Source organism: Eucyclogobius newberryi, unplaced genomic scaffold (genome assembly GCF_026437365.1).
Source record: "Eucyclogobius newberryi isolate DKJ021-1_F unplaced genomic scaffold, fEucNew1.0.hap1 SCAF_6, whole genome shotgun sequence".
Taxonomy (NCBI): domain Eukaryota; kingdom Metazoa; phylum Chordata; class Actinopteri; order Gobiiformes; family Gobiidae; genus Eucyclogobius; species Eucyclogobius newberryi.
In genome coordinates, this window is record NW_027316278.1 from 5,194,758 (window position 1) to 5,212,724 (window position 17,967).

The following is a 17,967-nucleotide window of genomic DNA, read 5'->3' on the forward strand; positions in this document are numbered from 1 at the left end:
ACCCGAGAGGACAGAACGTGTGAATACAATGTTTCCGAGAGTAAATTTCCCTTTTCAAATTCTTCAGACTTTTAGAAGAAAAGACTAATTGTCCCCGATTGGCTAATCCACCGGTCAGACTGACCTTGTCTCTGACCTCAGACTGACAGAGGTCAGACTGAATCATCAGGGCATTAGTTTCCCTCAAAAAACATTTTCAAATTTGTTATATTTGATTTGAACACATTACAATATAATTAGATAATACTATAGAATAAGGTATATATATATATATATATATATATATATATATATATAATATATATATATATATAAATAAAATATATATAATAACACAGTCGCTCCTTTTTGCAGCGCGTGTCGCTTTGGTCTGAGGCAGTGCGCGGCCGTCACAGTGGTGCATAGGAAAAGCTCTGAACTGCAGTCGCTTTTCAAACTCAAAAAGGAAGCAAAGGCCACGAAGCGAGCAACGTTTTAAGAGTGAGGGACAAACCCACTTCCTGTCCAGTCCAAACCCACTTCCTGTCCAGTCCAAACCCACTTCCTGTCCAGTCCAAACCCACTTCCTGTCCAGTCCAAACCCACTTCCTGTCCCAGTCCAAACCCACTTCCTGTCCAGTCCAAACCCACTTCCTGTCCCAGTCCAAACCCACTTCCTGTCCAGTCCAAACGCTGCTAAAGCCACGTGTCCAGCTGCACGTTTACACTCTGTTCACCCTGAAAAGCTCGGGTTAAAGTCCTGTATTTTGCCCTTTTATTGTGACGCAGCCAGAGAATGTGATTTAACCGTTTTATTCACACTTTTCAGTGACTTATTTGTTATTTCCGCCATTTTGAAAATCTCACACGCGCTGCTGCCGCTCGCTGTTAAAGAGTCATGAAAAACAGAGCATGAGAGTGAAAATGAAAAGGGTTGATACTTGAGGAGTCGCTGACACGCCCTCTGCACCGGACACGCCCTCTGCACCGGACACGCCCTCTGCACCGGACACGTCCTCTGCACCGGACACGCCCTCTGCACCGGACACGTCCTCAAAGCTTTCACAGACTTTGTCTGTCCTAAAATCCTAAAATATAACACCCGGACAGTTGGAAAACTGTCTGCGAGTAGGCTAACGTTTACTAGCATAACCGCGCAATGACATGTAAACTAGCATTAGCATTAGCTGCTAACGAGCTGAAACAAACAGCTCAGTCGGGAGTGATAAGCTGTAAGTCCACTGGTCTTTGGGGGCGTGACAGAAGAGAAAGAATCCTTTGTTTTCAGACTTATTGTTGGCTCCACCCACAGTGAACATGCGGCTTTTGTCCTCCAGATGGCAGTAGCGATGAGTATGTGACGTCACACATGAAGTAGCGCACAGTAGTTAGCATTGGAATACCTTTTGCTTTCATTCAGGATTCTCGACTGTTTCGATGACGTTTTAAAGGGACTTCACAGCGCGGCAGAAAATATAAGAAGTAGCATATTTAGCATAATACAGGACCTTTAACCTTTGACCCTTCCTCTCCCCGCTAATTCCCCTGTTCAGCGTTTCATCCGTGCAGCGCGCAGAAGTCGAAGTCCTTGAAGGCGTCCTGCTGCTCCTGCGTCAGCGCCGAGGGCGACAGGGGCGGAGACAGCTCGGGCCTCAGAGCCGTGAAGTCGCTGTCGAAGTTACTCAGGTCCAGCGACGCCTTTATCACCGGCAGGAAGGGCGGAGTCAGCGTCTTCAGCAGCAGCGCGTCCCAGTCTATGCTCTGGAACGGGACGCGTGTCATTACCATCGAGTTAACAGCGATTCACTGGTCAAATCCTTATTTCTATTGTACATATTGGGACTGAGGCGTGTAAAGTGTTAGTTTGCAGCGGCGCGTTGTCAGGGCGATCAAGACGAGTAGTGATTGACCAATAAAATCTAAAATGATCGTCTGTAACAACTATATTTACATTTTTCCTAAATATTTCCAAATCAGCCCGTTTTTCCCCCTCACTTCTGCTGCTGGAGCCTCTACAGGCGCTCAGCAGTACTGCAGGAAGCTTAGTTCTTCTTCTCCTGCAGCTGCTCAGTCTGTGGGCGTGTTCAGAGGCACTAACTGAGCCTGTGCAGAGGAGTGAAGCTCTAACTGAGCATGTGCAGAGGAGTGAAGCTCTAACTGAGCATGTGCAGAGGAGAAGTGAAGCTCTAACTGAGCATGTGCAGAGGAGAAGAGAAGCTCTAACTGAGCATGTGCAGAGGAGAAGAGAAGCTCTAACTGAGCATGTGCAGAGGAGAAGAGAAGCTCTAACTGAGCATGTGCAGAGGAGAAGAGAAGCTCTAACTGAGCATGTGCAGAGGAGAAGAGAAGCTCTAACTGAGCATGTGCAAAGGAGAAGAGAAGCTCTAACTGAGCATGTGCAGAGGAGAAGAGAAGCTCTAACTGAGCATGTGCAGAGGAGAAGAGAAGCTCTAACTGAGCATGTGCAGAGGAGAAGAGAAGCTCTAACTGAGCATGTGCAAAGGAGAAGAGAAGCTCTAACTGAGCATGTGCAGAGGAGAAGAGAAGCTCTAACTGAGCATGTGCAAAGGAGAAGAGAAGCTCTAACTGAGCATGTGCAGAGGAGAAGAGAAGCAGCACAAAACTAAGGGTTTATTGAGCCTGGATTGCCCTGGTAGGTTGGCCCCTCCCCCATGTAGTGTGGCTCCTCCCCCATGTAGTGTGGCTCCTCCCCCATGTAGAGTGGCTCCTCCCCCATGTAGAGTGGCTCCTCCCCCATGTAGAGTGGCTCCTCCCCCATGTAGATGTTGTTGTTATTGTTTTATGGCAGTCGACAGCCGAGTGTTGCATTACCGCCAGACTTTATTCCCCAGACTTTGTCGTAGTCCTAAAAGTTGTTCTTCCAGTGCTTTGAGTGGCTCCTCCCCCATGTAGTGTGGCTCCTCCCCCATGTAGTGTGGCTCCTCCCCCATGTAGAGTGGCTCCTCCCCCATGTAGAGTGGCTCCTCCCCCATGTAGAGTGGCTCCTCCCCCATGTAGTGTGGCTCCTCCCCCATGTAGAGTGGCCCCTCCCCCATGTAGTGTGGCTCCTCCCCCATGTAGAGTGGCCCCTCCCCCATGTAGTGTGGCTCCTCCCCCATGTTGTACAGAAAACAGATCTCTTCTTCACCTCATAGAACTTCTCTCCCTTGATCTCGTTGGCGTCTCTTTCTCCAGATCCGAGTCGTTTTAAAGGGTTTCTCTTCAGCAGCTGCAACACAGAGCGACACGTAAACACAGAGCGACGCGTAAACACAGAGCGACGCGTAAACACGGAGCGACACGTAAACACAGAGCGACACGTAAACACAGAGTGACACGTAAACACAGAGCGACGCGTAAACACGGAGCGACACGTAAACACAGAGCGACACGTAAACACAGAGTGACACGTAAACACAGAGCGACGCGTAAACACAGAGCGACGCGTAAACACGGAGCGACACGTAAACACAGAGCGACACGTAAACACAGAGTGACACGTAAACACGGAGCGACGCGTAAACACAGAGCGACACGTAGAGCGACGCGTAAACACGGAGCGACGCGTAAACACAGAGCGACACGTAAACACAGAGTGACACGTAAACACGGAGCGACGCGTAAACACAGAGCGACAAATAAACACGGAGCAACACGTAAACACGGAGCAACACGTAAACACGGAGCGACGCGTAAACACAGAGCGACACGTAAACACGGAGCGACGCGTAAACACGGAGCGACACGTAAACACAGAGCGACACGTAAACACAGAGCGACACGTAGAGCGACACGTAAACACAGAGCGACACGTAAACACGGAGCGACACGTAAACACGGAGCGACACGTAAACACAGAGCGACGCGTAAACATAGAGCGACACGTAAACACGGAGCGACGCGTAAACACAGAGCGACACGTAAACACAGAGCGACACGTAAACACAGAGCGACACGTAAACACAGAGCGACACGTAAACACAGAGTGACGCGTAAACACGGAGCAACACGTAAACACGGAGCGACGCGTAAACACAGAGCGACACGTAAACACGGAGCGACGCGTAAACACGGAGCGACACGTAAACACAGAGTGACGCGTAAACACGGAGCAACACGTAAACACGGAGCGACGCGTAAACACAGAGCGACACGTAAACACGGAGCGACGCGTAAACACAGAGCGACACGTAAACACAGAGCGACACGTAAACACAGAGCGACACGTAGAGCGACGCGTAAACACAGAGCGACACGTAAACACGGAGCGACGCGTAAATACAGAGTGACACGTAAACACGGAGCGACACGTAAACACGGAGCGACACGTAAACACAGAGCGACACGTAAACACAGAGTGACACGTAAACACGGAGCGACGCGTAAACACAGAGCGACACGTAAACACAGAGCGACGCGTAAACACGGAGCGACACGTAAACACAGAGTGACACATAAACACAGAGTGACACATAAACACGGAGCGACGCGTAAACACGGAGCGACGCGTAAACACAGAGTGACACGTAAACACGGAGCGACACGTAAACACGGAGCGACACGTAAACACAGAGCGACACGTAAACACAGAGCGACACGTAAACACGGAGCGACGCGTAAACACGGAGTGACATGTAAACACGGAGCGACGCGTAAACACAGAGCGACGCGTAAACACAGAGCGACACGTAGAGCGACGCGTAAACACGGAGCGACACGTAAACACAGAGCGACACGTAAACACAGAGTGACACGTAAACACGGAGCGACGCGTAAACACAGAGCGACACGTAAACACAGAGCGACGCGTAAACACGGAGCGACGCGTAAACACGGAGCGACGCGTAAACACAGAGCGACACGTAAACACGGAGCGACGCGTAAACACAGAGCGACGCGTAAACACAGAGCGACACGTAAACACGGAGCGACGCGTAAACACAGAGCGACACGTAAACACGGAGCGACGCGTAAACACAGAGCGACACATAAACACGGAGCGACGCGTAAACACAGAGCGACGCGTAAACACAGAGCGACACGTAAACACGGAGCGACGCGTAAACACGGAGCGACGCGTAAACACGGAGCGACGCGTAAACACAGAGCGACACGTAAACACAGAGCGACACGTAAACACGGAGCGACGCGTAAACACAGAGCGACGCGTAAACACAGAGCGACACGTAGAGCGACGCGTAAACACGGAGCGACGCGTAAACACAGAGCGACACGTAAACACAGAGTGACACGTAGAGCGACGCGTAAACACGGAGCGACACGTAAACACGGAGCGACGCGTAAACACAGAGCGACGCGTAAACACAGAGCGACACGTAGAGCGACGCGTAAACACGGAGCGACGCGTAAACACAGAGTGACACGTAGAGCGACGCGTAAACACGGAGCGACACGTAAACACGGAGCGACACGTAGAGCGACGCGTAAACACAGAGCGACACGTAAACACGGAGCGACGCGTAAATACAGAGTGACACGTAAACACGGAGCGACACGTAAACACGGAGCGACACGTAAACACGGAGCGACACGTAAACACAGAGCGACACGTAAACACAGAGTGACACGTAAACACGGAGCGACGCGTAAACACAGAGCGACACGTAAACACAGAGTGACACATAAACACGGAGCGACGCGTAAACACGGAGCGACGCGTAAACACAGAGTGACACATAAACACGGAGCGACGCGTAAACACAGAGCGACGCGTAAACACAGAGTGACACGTAAACACGGAGCGACACGTAAACACGGAGCGACACGTAAACACAGAGCGACACGTAAACACAGAGCGACACGTAAACACGGAGCGACGCGTAAACACGGAGTGACACGTAAACACGGAGCGACGCGTAAACACAGAGCGACGCGTAAACACAGAGCGACGCGTAAACACAGAGCGACACGTAAACACAGAGCGACACGTAAACACGGAGCGACGCGTAAACACGGAGCGACGCGTAAACACAGAGCGACACGTAAACACGGAGCGACGCGTAAACACAGAGCGACGCGTAAACACAGAGTGACACGTAAACACAGAGCGACACGTAAACACAGAGTGACACGTAAACACGGAGCAACGCGTAAACACAGAGCGACACGTAGAGCGACGCGTAAACACGGAGCGACGCGTAAACACGGAGCGACGCGTAAACACAGAGCGACACGTAAACACAGAGTGACACGTAAACACGGAGCGACGCGTAAACACAGAGCGACACGTAGAGCGACACGTAAACACAGAGCGACGCGTAAATACAGAGTGACACGTAAACACGGAGCGACACGTAAACACGGAGCGACACGTAAACACAGAGCGACACGTAAACACAGAGCGACACGTAAACACGGAGCGACGCGTAAACACGGAGTGACACGTAAACACGGAGCGACGCGTAAACACAGAGTGACACGTAGAGCGACGCGTAAACACGGAGCGACACGTAAACACGGAGCGACGCGTAAACACAGAGCGACGCGTAAACACAGAGCGACACGTAGAGCGACGCGTAAACACGGAGCGACACGTAAACACGGAGCGACGCGTAAACACAGAGCGACACGTAAACACAGAGCGACACGTAAACACGGAGCGACGCGTAAACACAGAGCGACACGTAAACACAGAGCGACACGTAGAGCGACGCGTAAACACGGAGCGACACGTAAACACGGAGCGACGCGTAAACACAGAGCGACACGTAAACACGGAGCGACACGTAAACACAGAGCGACGCGTAAACACAGAGCGACGCGTAAACACGGAGCGACACGTAAACACAGAGCGACACGTAAACACAGAGCGACGCGTAAACACAGAGCGACGCGTAAACACGGAGCGACACGTAAACACAGAGCGACACGTAAACACGGAGCGACACGTAAACACAGAGCGACGCGTAAACACAGAGCAACACGTAAACACGGAGCGACGCGTAAACACAGAGCGACGCGTAAACACGGAGCGACACGTAAACACAGAGCGACACGTAAACACAGAGCGACGCGTAAACACAGAGCGACGCGTAAACACGGAGCGACGCGTAAACACGGAGCGACACGTAAACACGGAGCGACACGTAAACACAGAGCGACGCGTAAACACAGAGCAACACGTAAACACGGAGCGACGCGTAAACACAGAGCGACGCGTAAACACAGAGCGACGCGTAAACACAGAGCGACACGTAAACACAGAGCGACACGTAAACACGGAGCGACACGTAAACACAGAGCGACGCGTAAACACAGAGCAACACGTAAACACGGAGCGACGCGTAGAGCGACGCGTAAACACAGAGCGACGCGTAAACACAGAGCGACACGTAGAGCGACGCGTAAACACGGAGCGACACGTAAACACAGAGCGACACGTAAACACAGAGTGACACGTAAACACGGAGCGACGCGTAAACACAGAGCGACACGTAAACACAGAGCGACACGTAAACACGGAGCGACGCGTAAACACGGAGCGACGCGTAAACACAGAGCGACACGTAAACACAGAGCGACACGTAAACACAGAGTGACACGTAAACACGGAGCAACGCGTAAACACAGAGCGACACGTAGAGCGACGCGTAAACACGGAGCGACGCGTAAACACGGAGCGACGCGTAAACACAGAGCGACACGTAAACACAGAGTGACACGTAAACACGGAGCGACGCGTAAACACAGAGCGACACGTAGAGCGACACGTAAACACGGAGTGACACGTAAACACAGAGCGACGCGTAAACACAGAGCGACACGTAAACACGGAGCGACACGTAAACACGGAGCAACACGTAAACACGGCGCGACGCGTAAACACAGAGCGACACGTAAACACGGAGCAACACGTAAACACGGAGCGACGCGTAAACACAGAGCGGCGCGTAAACACGGAGCAACGCGTAAACACAGAGCGACACGTAAACACGGAGCGACACGTAAACACAGAGCGACACGTAAACACAGAGCGACACGTAGAGCGACACGTAAACACAGAGCGACACGTAAACACAGAGCGACACGTAAACACGGAGCGACACGTAAACACAGAGCGACGCGTAAACATAGAGCGACACGTAAACACGGAGCGACACGTAAACACAGAGTGACACGTAAACACGGAGCGACGCGTAAACACAGAGCGACACGTAGAGCGACGCGTAAACACGGAGCGACACGTAAACACAGAGTGACACGTAAACACGGAGCAACGCGTAAACACGGAGCAACACGTAAACACGGAGCGACGCGTAAACACAGAGCGACACGTAAACACGGAGCGACGCGTAAACACGGAGCGACACGTAAACACAGAGCGACACGTAAACACAGAGCGACACGTAAACACAGAGCGACACGTAGAGCGACGCGTAAACACAGAGCGACACGTAAACACGGAGCGACGCGTAAATACAGAGTGACACGTAAACACAGAGCGACACGTAAACACAGAGTGACACGTAAACACGGAGCGACACGTAAACACGGAGCGACACGTAAACACAGAGCGACACGTAAACACAGAGCGACACGTAAACACAGAGTGACACGTAAACACGGAGCGACGCGTAAACACAGAGCGACACGTAAACACAGAGCGACGCGTAAACACGGAGCAACGCGTAAACACAGAGCGACACGTAGAGCGACGCGTAAACACGGAGCGACGCGTAAACACGGAGCGACGCGTAAACACAGAGCGACACGTAAACACAGAGTGACACGTAAACACGGAGCGACGCGTAAACACAGAGCGACACGTAAACACGGAGCGACACGTAAACACGGAGCAACACGTAAACACGGCGCGACGCGTAAACACAGAGCGACACGTAAACACGGAGCAACACGTAAACACGGAGCGACGCGTAAACACAGAGCGACACGTAAACACGGAGCGACGCGTAAACACGGAGCGACACGTAAACACAGAGCGACACGTAAACACAGAGCGACACGTAGAGCGACACGTAAACACAGAGCGACACGTAAACACGGAGCGACACGTAAACACAGAGCGACGCGTAAACATAGAGCGACACGTAAACACGGAGCGACGCGTAAACACGGAGCGACGCGTAAACACAGAGTGACACATAAACACGGAGCGACGCGTAAACACAGAGCGACGCGTAAATACAGAGTGACACGTAAACACGGAGCGACACGTAAACACGGAGCGACACGTAAACACAGAGCGACACGTAAACACGGAGCGACACGTAAACACAGAGCGACACGTAAACACAGAGCGACACGTAAACACGGAGCGACGCGTAAACACGGAGTGACACGTAAACACGGAGCGACGCGTAAACACAGAGCGACGCGTAAACACAGAGCGACACGTAGAGCGACGCGTAAACACGGAGCGACACGTAAACACAGAGCGACACGTAAACACAGAGTGACACGTAAACACGGAGCGACGCGTAAACACAGAGCGACACGTAAACACAGAGCGACACGTAAACACGGAGCGACGCGTAAACACGGAGCGACGCGTAAACACAGAGCGACACGTAAACACGGAGCGACGCGTAAACACAGAGCGACGCGTAAACACAGAGTGACACGTAAACACAGAGCGACACGTAAACACAGAGCGACACGTAAACACAGAGTGACACGTAAACACGGAGCAACGCGTAAACACAGAGCGACACGTAGAGCGACGCGTAAACACGGAGCGACGCGTAAACACGGAGCGACGCGTAAACACAGAGCGACACGTAAACACAGAGTGACACGTAAACACGGAGCGACGCGTAAACACAGAGCGACACGTAGAGCGACACGTAAACACGGAGTGACACGTAAACACAGAGCGACGCGTAAACACGGAGCGACACGTAAACACGGAGCAACACGTAAACACGGCGCGACGCGTAAACACAGAGCGACACGTAAACACGGAGCAACACGTAAACACGGAGCGACGCGTAAACACAGAGCGGCGCGTAAACACGGAGCAACGCGTAAACACAGAGCGACACGTAAACACGGAGCGACACGTAAACACAGAGCGACACGTAAACACAGAGCGACACGTAGAGCGACACGTAAACACAGAGCGACACGTAAACACAGAGCGACACGTAAACACGGAGCGACGCGTAAACACGGAGCAACACGTAAACACGGAGCGACGCGTAAACACAGAGCGACACGTAAACACGGAGCGACGCGTAAACACGGAGCGACACGTAAACACAGAGCGACACGTAAACACAGAGCGACACGTAGAGCGACGCGTAAACACAGAGCGACACGTAAACACAGAGTGACACGTAAACACGGAGCGACGCGTAAACACAGAGCGACACGTAAACACAGAGCGACGCGTAAACACAGAGCGACACGTAAACACAGAGTGACACATAAACACGGAGCGACGCGTAAACACAGAGCGACGCGTAAATACAGAGTGACACGTAAACACGGAGCGACACGTAAACACAGAGCGACACGTAAACACAGAGCGACACGTAAACACGGAGCGACGCGTAAACACGGAGCGACGCGTAAACACAGAGCGACGCGTAAACACAGAGCGACACGTAGAGCGACGCGTAAACACGGAGCGACGCGTAAACACAGAGCGACACGTAAACACGGAGCGACGCGTAAACACGGAGCGACGCGTAAACACAGAGCGACACATAAACACGGAGCGACGCGTAAACACAGAGCGACGCGTAAACACAGAGCGACACGTAAACACGGAGCGACGCGTAAACACGGAGCGACGCGTAAACACAGAGCGACACGTAAACACAGAGCGACACGTAAACACGGAGCGACGCGTAAACACAGAGCGACGCGTAAACACAGAGCGACACGTAGAGCGACGCGGAAACACGGAGCGACGCGTAAACACAGAGTGACACGTAGAGCGACGCTTAAACACGGAGCGACACGTAAACACGGAGCGACGCGTAAACACAGAGCGACGCGTAAACACAGAGCGACACGTAGAGCGACGCGTAAACACGGAGCGACGCGTAAACACAGAGTGACACGTAAACACGGAGCGACGCGTAAACACAGAGTGACACGTAGAGCGACGCGTAAACACGGAGCGACACGTAAACACGGAGCGACGCGTAAACACAGAGCGACGCGTAAACACAGAGCGACACGTAGAGCGACGCGTAAACACGGAGCGACACGTAAACACGGAGCGACGCGTAAACACAGAGCGACACGTAAACACAGAGTGACACGTAAACACGGAGCGACACGTAAACACGGAGCGACACGTAAACACAGAGCGACACGTAAACACAGAGCGACACGTAAACACAGAGTGACACGTAAACACGGAGCGACGCGTAAACACAGAGCGACACGTAAACACAGAGTGACACATAAACACGGAGCGACGCGTAAACACGGAGCGACGCGTAAACACAGAGTGACACATAAACACGGAGCGACGCGTAAACACAGAGCGACGCGTAAATACAGAGTGACACGTAAACACGGAGCGACACGTAAACACGGAGCGACACGTAAACACAGAGCGACACGTAAACACAGAGCGACACGTAAACACGGAGCGACGCGTAAACACGGAGTGACACGTAAACACGGAGCGACGCGTAAACACAGAGCGACGCGTAAACACAGAGCGACACGTAGAGCGACGCGTAAACACGGAGCGACACGTAAACACAGAGCGACACGTAAACACAGAGTGACACGTAAACACGGAGCGACGCGTAAACACAGAGCGACACGTAAACACAGAGCGACACGTAAACACGGAGCGACGCGTAAACACGGAGCGACGCGTAAACACAGAGCGACACGTAAACACGGAGTGACGCGTAAACACAGAGCGACGCGTAAACACAGAGTGACACGTAAACACGGAGCAACGCGTAAACACAGAGCGACACGTAGAGCGACGCGTAAACACGGAGCGACGCGTAAACACGGAGCGACGCGTAAACACAGAGCGACACGTAAACACAGAGCGACACGTAGAGCGACACGTAAACACGGAGTGACACGTAAACACAGAGCGACGCGTAAACACGGAGCGACACGTAAACACGGAGCAACACGTAAACGCGACGCGTAAACACAGAGCGACACGTAAACACGGAGCAACACGTAAACACGGAGCGACGCGTAAACACAGAGCGGCGCGTAAACACGGAGCAACGCGTAAACACAGAGCGACACGTAAACACGGAGCGACACGTAAACACAGAGCGACACGTAAACACAGAGCGACACGTAGAGCGACACGTAAACAAAGAGCGACACGTAAACACAGAGCGACACGTAAACACGGAGCGACGCGTAAACACGGAGCAACACGTAAACACGGAGCGACGCGTAAACACAGAGCGACACGTAAACACGGAGCGACGGGTAAACACGGAGCGACACGTAAACACGGAGCGACACGTAAACACAGAGCGACACGTAAACACAGAGCGACACGTAGAGCGACGCGTAAACACAGAGCGACACGTAAATACAGAGTGACACGTAAACACGGAGCGACACGTAAACACGGAGCGACACGTAAACACAGAGCGACACGTAAACACAGAGCGACACGTAAACACAGAGTGACACGTAAACACGGAGCGACGCGTAAACACAGAGCGACACGTAAACACAGAGCGACGCGTAAACACAGAGCGACACGTAAACACAGAGTGACACATAAACACGGAGCGACGCGTAAACACGGAGCGACGCGTAAACACAGAGTGACACATAAACACGGAGCGACGCGTAAACACAGAGCGACGCGTAAATACAGAGTGACACGTAAACACGGAGCGACACGTAAACACGGAGCGACACGTAAACACAGAGCGACACGTAAACACAGAGCGACACGTAAACACGGAGCGACGCGTAAACACGGAGTGACACGTAAACACGGAGCGACGCGTAAACACAGAGCGACGCGTAAACACAGAGCGACACGTAGAGCGACGCGTAAACACGGAGCGACACGTAAACACAGAGCGACACGTAAACACAGAGTGACACGTAAACACGGAGCGACGCGTAAACACAGAGCGACACGTAAACACAGAGCGACACGTAAACACGGAGCGACGCGTAAACACGGAGCGACGCGTAAACACAGAGCGACACGTAAACACGGAGCGACGCGTAAACACAGAGCGACGCGTAAACACAGAGCGACACGTAAACACGGAGCGACGCGTAAACACGGAGCGACGCGTAAACACAGAGCGACACATAAACACGGAGCGACGCGTAAACACAGAGCGACGCGTAAACACAGAGCGACACGTAAACACGGAGCGACGCGTAAACACGGAGCGACGCGTAAACACGGAGCGACGCGTAAACACAGAGCGACACGTAAACACAGAGCGACACGTAAACACGGAGCGACGCGTAAACACAGAGTGACACGTAAACACAGAGCGACACGTAAACACAGAGTGACACGTAGAGCGACGCGTAAACACGGAGCGACGCGTAAACACGGAGCGACGCGTAAACACAGAGCGACGCGTAAACACAGAGCGACACGTAGAGCGACGCGTAAACACGGAGCGACGCGTAAACACAGAGTGACACGTAAACACGGAGCGACGCGTAAACACAGAGTGACACGTAGAGCGACGCGTAAACACGGAGCGACACGTAAACACAGAGCGACGCGTAAACACAGAGCGACACGTAAACACAGAGCGACACGTAAACACGGAGCGACGCGTAAACACAGAGCGACGCGTAAACACGGAGCGACACGTAAACACGGAGCGACGCGTAAACACAGAGCGACACGTAAACACGGAGCGGCACGTAAACACAGAGCGACGCGTAAACACAGAGCGACGCGTAAACACGGAGCGACACGTAAACACAGAGCGACACGTAAACACAGAGCGACGCGTAAACACAGAGCGACGCGTAAACACGGAGCGACACGTAAACACAGAGCGACACGTAAACACGGAGCGACACGTAAACACAGAGCGACGCGTAAACACAGAGCAACACGTAAACACGGAGCGACGCGTAAACACGGAGCGACACGTAAACACAGAGCGACACGTAAACACAGAGCGACGCGTAAACACAGAGCGACGCGTAAACACGGAGCGACACGTAAACACAGAGCGACACGTAAACACGGAGCGACACGTAAACACAGAGCGACGCGTAAACACAGAGCAACACGTAAACACGGAGCGACGCGTAAACACAGAGCGACGCGTAAACACAGAGCGACGCGTAAACACAGAGCGACACGTAAACACAGAGCGACACGTAAACACGGAGCGACACGTAAACACAGAGCGACGCGTAAACACAGAGCGACACGTAAACACAGAGCGACACGTAAACACGGAGCGACACGTAAACACAGAGCGACGCGTAAACACAGAGCAACACGTAAACACGGAGCGACGCGTAAATACGGCGCGACGCGTAAACACGGAGCGACGCGTAAACACAGAGCGACACGTAAACACAGAGCGACGCGTAAACACAGAGCGACGCGTAAACACAGAGCGACACGTAAACACGGAGCAACACGTAAATACGGCGCGACGCGTAAACACGGAGCGACGCGTAAACACGGAGCGACGCGTAAACACGGAGCGGCGCGTAAACACAGAGCGACGCGTAAACACAGAGTGACACGTAAACACGGAGCGACGCGTAAACACAGAGCGACACGTAAACACAGAGCGACACGTAAACACGGAGCGACACGTAAACACAGAGCGACACGTAAACACGGAGCGACACGTAAACACAGAGCGACACGTAAACACGGAGCGACGCGTAAACACAGAGCGACACGTAAACACGGAGCGACACGTAAACACGGAGCGACACGTAAACACGGAGCGACACGTAAACACGGAGCGACACGTAAACACGGAGCGACACGTAAACACAGAGCGACGCGTAAACACAGAGCGACGCGTAAACACAGAGCGACGCGTAAACACGGAGCGACGCGTAAACACGGAGCGACGCGTAAACACGGAGCGACACGTAAACACGGAGCGACACGTAAACACGGCGCGACACGTAAACACAGAGCGACACGTAAACACAGAGCGACACGTAAACACAGAGCGTGAAAACACCCGGAGGAAACGTGGGCGTCACCTTCTGCAGCGCGGCCACGGCGCTGGGCGGGATGCAGGCCGGATACCGGATGTCGTCGTTCACGATGCTGTCGAACACCTCCTCCTCGTCCTCGCCGGGGAACGGAGACTGGGGGGAAATGCACAGAGAGCGCGTTAAGAGCCGCCACCGCCGCCGAAGCGGGCGGAGCAAAAGAGGGCGGCGCTCACTTCTCCCACGAGCATCTCGAATATGAGCACGCCGAGGCCCCACCAGTCCACGGCGCGGGTGTAGTTGTCATCCGTCAGAACCTCCGGGGCCAAGAACTCGGGCGTGCCGCAGAAGGTGGAGGTGCGGTCGCCGTGGCCCATGCCTCGAACACACAAACGCATTTACGCGACGGTCAAGGCGACGCCATTTTCAAAAGTACCGTATTTTCCGCACTATAAGGCGCACTGTCAATGAACGTTCTATTTTCGATCATTTTACATATATAAGGCGAAACAAAACGTCAGTAAGAACAACCAGAATGAATCCATATATAAGATCGTTTTTGGACTAAATTGAAGGCTTCTAAGTGCGCCTTATAGTGCGGAAAATACGGTAAAAGAACAAAGACGGAACTAAACATGAAAATCCCCGAGAGAGAAAAGACGATCGGCCAAAAGTGGAGAAAACTGGAGCTGAGTCACAAGGTAAAGTCAACTTCAAAAAAACAAATATTTTATTTTAGAAACAAATAAACAGAACAAAACAAAAACGACCAGAGGGAATAATAACAACTACACAAGCAGACGCCAGCGAAACACAAATACAAACAAAAAAGTCCCATTTAGTCCAAAGTCTCATTTCAAAAGTAAAAGAACAAAGATGGAAAAGAAGATGAGAATCCGTCAACGTCATTAAAGGACACGCCCAGAAGACGTGACAGTGGTTTTCCTCCTGGTGGCGCTGTTTCTCCAACATTCTGCATTTACTTGTGAGTAATGAGCACTTTGACCTGGAGTTATGAAGAAACACGACACATTTTTCACACAGAATTCCCTCCAAACATGTGATTTAAGCTCCTCCTCTGAGAAGGACAGATATGTTCTCATTCTTCCTCAGATACATTAAAGTGACCCTCGCTTTACCATTTATTTTTAATATAATCAGATAATATAACCTGAATCATCAATACATTTATATCATTTTGATATTATTCCAGTGTATAAGCTGAATGTCTTGGTTATAATAACTCTACATTGGTAAATATCTAATAAAGTTCTGTTTCTCAAGGTCAAAGGACTTTTTCATGTATTTTAAACGTCAGTCTCACCGTTCACCACAAGAGGGCGACAGAATCAACGCTCCTGGTCTCACTGGTCTGACCTTCAGAGACTCAACTGTAAATTATGTGTGTTATATTCAGTATTTACTGTCTTATTTATTAGTTCACCCAATGATTTGCATATATATATATATTACACACACACACAAACAACACACACACGTACACACACACACACACACACACACGTACACACACACACACACGTACACACACACGTACACACACACACACACGTACACACACACACACACACACACACGCACGCACACAAACGTACACGTACACACACACACACACACGTACACGTACACACACACACACACACACACGTACACACACACACACACACACACACACGTACACACACACGCACACACACACACACACGTACACACACACACACACACACACGTACACACACGTACACACACACACACACACACACACGTACACACACACACACACACGTACACACACACACACACGTACACACACACACACACTTGGCTTATTATCTCATTATTGTGTCCAGAAGGTACTTTACAATTTGTTAAAACATTTTGAGTGAACTTTAAGGGCGAGAAGGAAGAAGAAAGGACGAAAGAAAGAACAGAATAGAAGAGAAACACACAAACAAACAAACAAACAAACACAAACACACAGCGACTGGACCGTCCACTCTGGTCCGGGCCTCACCTTCTTTACAGAGGCCAAAGTCGGTCATCTTGACGTATCCATCTCTGTCCAGCAGGATGTTGTCCAGTTTCAGGTCCCTGCGGGTCACAGGTGATTGGTCGGTTTAGTCACGTGACCTGGCGGCGGTTCGCACCACGACTCACAGGTGATTGGCCGGTTTAGTCACGTGACCGGGCGACTCACCTGTAGATGATTTTGTTCTGGTGGAGGAACTCGAGCGCCAGCACCACACACGCCGAGTAGAACCTGCAGGACACGAGACAACGTCACCACGGAAACGCTAAAGTACTTTCAAGTGTACTTTCAATAGTACTTTAAAGAACTATCTGAACGATCAAGGTCTAAACCAGGTCTAAAGCAGGACTAAAGCAGGACTAAAGCAGGCCAGTACCTGGTCTGCTCCTCGGTGAAGGGGTCCGTGTGGATGTGGATCATCAGGTCTCCTCCGGGCAGATACTCCATGACGAAACACACGTGATCGTCCGTCTGGAAACAGCCGAACAGATTCACCAGAAACGGGTGTCGAGACGCGTTGATCATCTCAAAGATTCTCTTCTCGCTCATCAGGCTGCAGCGGCCGCACAAGCGTTTGACCGGCGTCCAGAGTGTCCCGTGAAGCAGACCAACGTGAGGGTCCCACAAAGGTCCATATTTATTACAACACAGATACAAGGAAAACGTCTGACCACTGACCTGTCCACTTCGTCCCGCGACACAATTTCCTTCTTCTTCAAGGCTTTGACGGCGTAAAGTTTTCCCTTTGGATGAGATTCGGCCAACAGAACCTGCACACATCAACCGGTCAACACCAGAGCGAGACGAGACGCACGTGTGACTCG

General features: G+C 52.0%; 1 protein-coding gene across 1 annotated transcript in view; it reads right to left on the reverse strand.

Moving 5' to 3' along the window:
* Positions 1-342: 342 nt before the first annotated feature.
* LOC140347129 (serine/threonine-protein kinase N1-like) overlaps positions 343-17,967 on the reverse strand; it is a 46,253-nt gene continuing 28,628 nt past the window's right edge. The window contains exons 13-20 of the mRNA XM_072433466.1: positions 17,822-17,913; positions 17,520-17,696; positions 17,312-17,374; positions 17,129-17,205; positions 15,330-15,472; positions 15,142-15,249; positions 3,128-3,208; positions 343-1,740 (exon numbers count right to left, since the gene is read on the reverse strand). Coding sequence (XP_072289567.1) covers positions 1,537-1,740; positions 3,128-3,208; positions 15,142-15,249; positions 15,330-15,472; positions 17,129-17,205; positions 17,312-17,374; positions 17,520-17,696; positions 17,822-17,913 — 945 coding nt within the window. The 3' untranslated portion in view covers positions 343-1,536. The remainder of the gene's footprint in view (positions 1,741-3,127; positions 3,209-15,141; positions 15,250-15,329; positions 15,473-17,128; positions 17,206-17,311; positions 17,375-17,519; positions 17,697-17,821; positions 17,914-17,967) is intronic.